This window comes from Megalobrama amblycephala, linkage group LG12 (assembly GCF_018812025.1).
Source record: "Megalobrama amblycephala isolate DHTTF-2021 linkage group LG12, ASM1881202v1, whole genome shotgun sequence".
NCBI lineage: Eukaryota > Metazoa > Chordata > Actinopteri > Cypriniformes > Xenocyprididae > Megalobrama > Megalobrama amblycephala.
In genome coordinates, this window is record NC_063055.1 from 30,587,405 (window position 1) to 30,591,693 (window position 4,289).

Genomic DNA, 4,289 nt, shown 5'->3' on the forward strand with positions numbered 1-4,289 from the left:
CTGCCCGCTCGCCCTGATATGGCCTCGAAGCACCCTTGGCTAGTCCTGCCGCCGCCGTCCAAGCCTTCTGCCCTGCCGCCGCCGTCCAAGCCTTCTGCCCTGCCGCCGCCGTCCAAGCCTTCTGCCCTGCCGCCGCCGTCCAAGCCTTCTGCCCTGCCGCCGCCGTCCAAGCCTTCTGCCCTGCCGCCGCCGTCCAAGCCTTCTGCCCTGCCGCCTCTGCCCAGGCTGCCAGAACCGTTGAGACCCGCCTGGTCTGTTCCTCCAGCGCCGCCCTGGCACTCAGCCAGGAATCCAGACCTGCCAGTGCCCGCCTGGTCAGTTCCTGCAGCGCCGCCCTGGCACTCAGCCAGGACTCCAGACCTGCCAGTGCCCGCCTGGTCAGTTCCTCCAGCGCCGCCCTGGCACTCAGCCAGGACTCCAGAACAGCTGGAACCAGCCTGGTCAGTTCCTCCAGCACCGCCCTGGCACTCAGCCAGGAATCCAGACCTGCCAGTGCCCGCCTGGTCAGTTCCTCCAGCGCCGCCCTGGCACTCAGCCAGGACCTCAGAACCGCTGGAACCAGCCTGGTCAGTTCCTCCAGCACCGCCCTGGCTATCAGTTGGGCACCCTGGATCTGGCCCACCATCCCTCCCCCTGATCCTCCTCCTGTCCACCTCCCTCCTGAGTTTTTGTGTGTTTGTGTTTTGTCTGGTGGAGCGTCTGGTAGCCGCTCCTTTGAGGGGGGGTAATGTCATGATCACCAGTGAGAGTGCCCTTTCAGCCACTAGAGGGCACTCCATCCCGGACTCTCTGTTCACCCATTTCATGGACTACATTTCCCATACACACTCCCTGGACTAATCACCATTCATCATTGCACTCAGCTGTTTTGTGTTTCATTATCAGTGTCTGTCTATTTAGTCTCAGTTGTTTCTGTCCTTGGTTGTGGTTTGTTATATTCTGTTATGTGCACATTTTGTACCGCTGGCTTTTGTTTTCTGTGGACTGTCACTCTGGATTTTGACCCATGCCTGTGCTGGATGTATGATTTTGGATTTCCCTTTTATTAAACTGCTGCACTTGGATCTTACCATCTTGTTTCTGTGTGCAACCGTGACATTAAGGACATATGGGGCAGTTTCCTAAATAGAAATATGTCATTCATAAAAATTAAGACCAATTAGATGCAAGTTTACACATTCACTTCATCTAATAAGTTGGTTTTTTTTTTTTTTTTTTTTTTAATAAAGAAAGAAGAGTAAAATATGCTCATCAGATATGTTTTAGTTGTTTTATGTATTCAGCATAGCAACAAAGACTTATGAGTTTCAACACTAACAAACTCCTCTACTTCTACTGTATGTACAAAAAGAGACAAACTCAGTGAGAACAATCTGTATTTTCTCGATATTTTATACATCATTTACATCATTGTCAACATTGTCACATCATTTGCATCGTCACTGATCTTACTCAAATATGATATTATATTCATACAATGCTTCCTAGAAAAAAAATAAGTGTCAGATTTTATGCTATATTTATATCATTGTTGTTTCCCTTGTTTTAAATTTAAAAAACAAAGCATCAGCTAAAGGATTGTGCAAATTGTGACGAGCAGGGCGGGCGAGAGCCGTGAGGGAGCGGTGCGAGGCCGGTGACGCAAGTGATAATGAGCATCAGCTGCGCATTGCACCGGTCTCAAATCTCTCATGGAGGAGCTCCGGAAGCCTAAAAGGAGGAGCGACGACAGTGAAGGACGAGGGAGGACCAGGCCTGGACTTTACTTTATGTTTTATTACGTTTGTGTGGCTGGCAGACGTCCGTGAGGGTCTGCCGGCATTACTTTAATTTTATTCTTTGTTTATTTTACATATTAAAGTTTGTTTACACGTTTGCCAGTTCCCGCCTCCTTCCTGTACATACAAACTGTGTTACAAGGATTGCATATGATAATTGTGGCATAAAGGACAATGCCTCATTCTTGGTCTCATTGCAGTCAGAATGAGTAACTAAAATATGTAAAAATAGGCCTAATTATTAATCATGTGCATGAGTTATCAGAAATCTACCATCATCAATGAGGTACTAGGATCCTCCCTGTCAAGAAAAAAAAAAATTTATATGTTACATGCATTAACAGGGATGATGTAAATAGACTAACGTCATTCTGAAATTCTCACTAACCTGTTGATTTCTTCTTGTAATAAATGAGTCCAGCAGCTGCTATGATGATTCCAAGCACCAGACCAGAAGCTCCAATAACGATTTTATTCCTCTCAGACTCAGGGAGAGATGGATCTGTAGGGTACACTGGTGTGTCAAACTATGTTGTCCACAAAAGTAGTACTAAGATTAGAGTAGGTGAGTATCTCCTCTTACCCCAGTCGTAAATCATGGGTTTATTGACGCTGGCATGCTCCACCATACACGAGATCTTCTCTCCAGATTTGGGGGTGTACTCCAGCTCAGAGTGGATCTGGTAGTACCAGTCTCCATCAGCCAACTCCATTGTTGAGGTCGCTTCAGAGGTCATCAGTTTACCATCTCTCAGCCAGGACACTTTGATGTGTGGAGGATAAAATTCATATGCGCTGCACATCAACACAGCTGGATGTTTGCCACCAGCCTGCGTCACTGAACTGAGCTTAACCTTCGGTTTCACTGAATCAAGAAGAGCAACATCCTAAATACACAGGTTGTACAGTATAAAAATCATTATGTCTAAGGAAAGTAACCATAAAACACAGAAACCCAAAGAGTGTGTGTGCGCGCTTTTGTTGTGATTTATGAGGACACAAATTTGTATAATGACATGGGTATTACACTGGTATTATGACGCAAACATTAAATATGAGGACATTTCATGAGTCCTCATATTTAAAATAGCTTTAAAAATATACTAAATGTTTTATTAAAAATGTAAAAATACAGACAGTTTCCTGTGATGGGTAGGTTTAGGAGTAGGGGTAGTCTGGGGGATAGAATGTACAGTTTCAGTACAAAACAGTACAAAAACCATTACGCCTATGGTATGTCCTCACTTTGATAGCAAAACAAACCTGTGCGCGCGCGTGTGTGTGTGTGTGTGTGTGTGTGTGTGTGTGTGTGGTTAATTTGCTAAAAGAAAGGTCAATTGAAGAATCCCTGTAAATATGAATTATTATAATAATTTTTAAATAAATTTTTAAAAAATAATTATAATAAGTTTTTAAAATTTGATTCCTTTCAAATGCTACTATTTAATGCTTACTATTTCTGGTGATATTAAAACTTTCTGCAAATAATTATTTTCTAGATACTAACATGTGCTCTACATGTTGACAGTAAAAATGAGAGAAGAGTCTTGAGCCACTTACCTGATTTATCACAGATATGGGAGTCAATTTCTTGAGCATTACCTTTGCAGAACCAGTCCACAACAGCTCTTTCTTCCTGCACAATGGTGCCATTGTTCCAGATCTCTGCAAGTTTCATTCCATACTCATTAGACCCCACAAACCTCCCCAGAGTGCTGTCAAATTGTATGAATAGATATTTATTGAAGTAATAGTTGTTAAAATACACCATGTCACTCATATTAGAGGAGCTGTAGATGCATCTTGACATACGGTATCGGTAATATACATTAGCTGAAAAAGAATTTAGACAGAGAACAAACTGTCAGATAAATATGTCAAGAAGTAAGAAACAGAAGAACTTGGATGCATCAGTCAGCTGGTTGTCTTTATAAAAAGTACTTGTCAAGTAATATTTTCCTTGGAAGGTCCACCACCATTAGAACGTCACCCTTCTTAAGATAATGTTGCACCAACACCACCACTACTACTACTACAACTACTACTACTAACAATTATAACAATAATAATGCAATTATTTTTTATATTTAATTATATTACTTAGATACCTCTAATGTTACTTACCACTTTCTGCAACAAGGAATGCAGCCAGTGCCAATATAAGATCAATACTCAAGAGCTTTGGCAGTGACATTTTCACTCACTGAATCCCAGTTGAATGTTGTCAGTTTTTTGTTCATGTTTATGAGATGTCTAAGATAACTGTTCAACCATTTAGTGCAGGGATAAGCGTCAAGAGTTGCTAGGCAGAATACTGCTTTCATTTGAAAACAAAAAACAGTTATTTTCAAGTTATCTATCTGGTGAATTGTTACATTATTTAGTGACAAATTTCAATAATTAGGTATCCAAGCACTGAAATGTAACAGTGTAGAGACCATAAATCCAAAAATTGGCAGGATGGTCACAATCGTGCACCATACTCACCACTACACACACCCATCTGACATA

General features: G+C 42.3%; 1 protein-coding gene across 2 annotated transcripts; it reads right to left on the reverse strand.

Annotated features, from left to right (window-relative positions):
• Positions 1-812: 812 nt before the first annotated feature.
• LOC125280183 (DLA class II histocompatibility antigen, DR-1 beta chain-like) lies at positions 813-4,048 on the reverse strand. Of its 2 annotated transcripts, XM_048210529.1 has the most exons (6): positions 3,903-4,048; positions 3,547-3,611; positions 3,339-3,443; positions 2,362-2,665; positions 2,167-2,280; positions 813-2,079 (listed from the first exon to the last, which is right to left on the reverse strand). In XM_048210529.1, exons 1-6 carry the CDS (start codon positions 3,970-3,972, stop codon positions 2,057-2,059), a joined length of 681 nt encoding a protein of 226 aa, XP_048066486.1. In that variant the 5' UTR covers positions 3,973-4,048; the 3' UTR covers positions 813-2,056. The 2 variants fall into 2 exon arrangements, with proteins under 2 accessions (XP_048066486.1, XP_048066485.1); XM_048210528.1 differs by having other exon boundaries at positions 2,362-2,643; positions 3,339-3,611.
• Between the last annotated feature and the right edge of the window lie 241 nt (positions 4,049-4,289).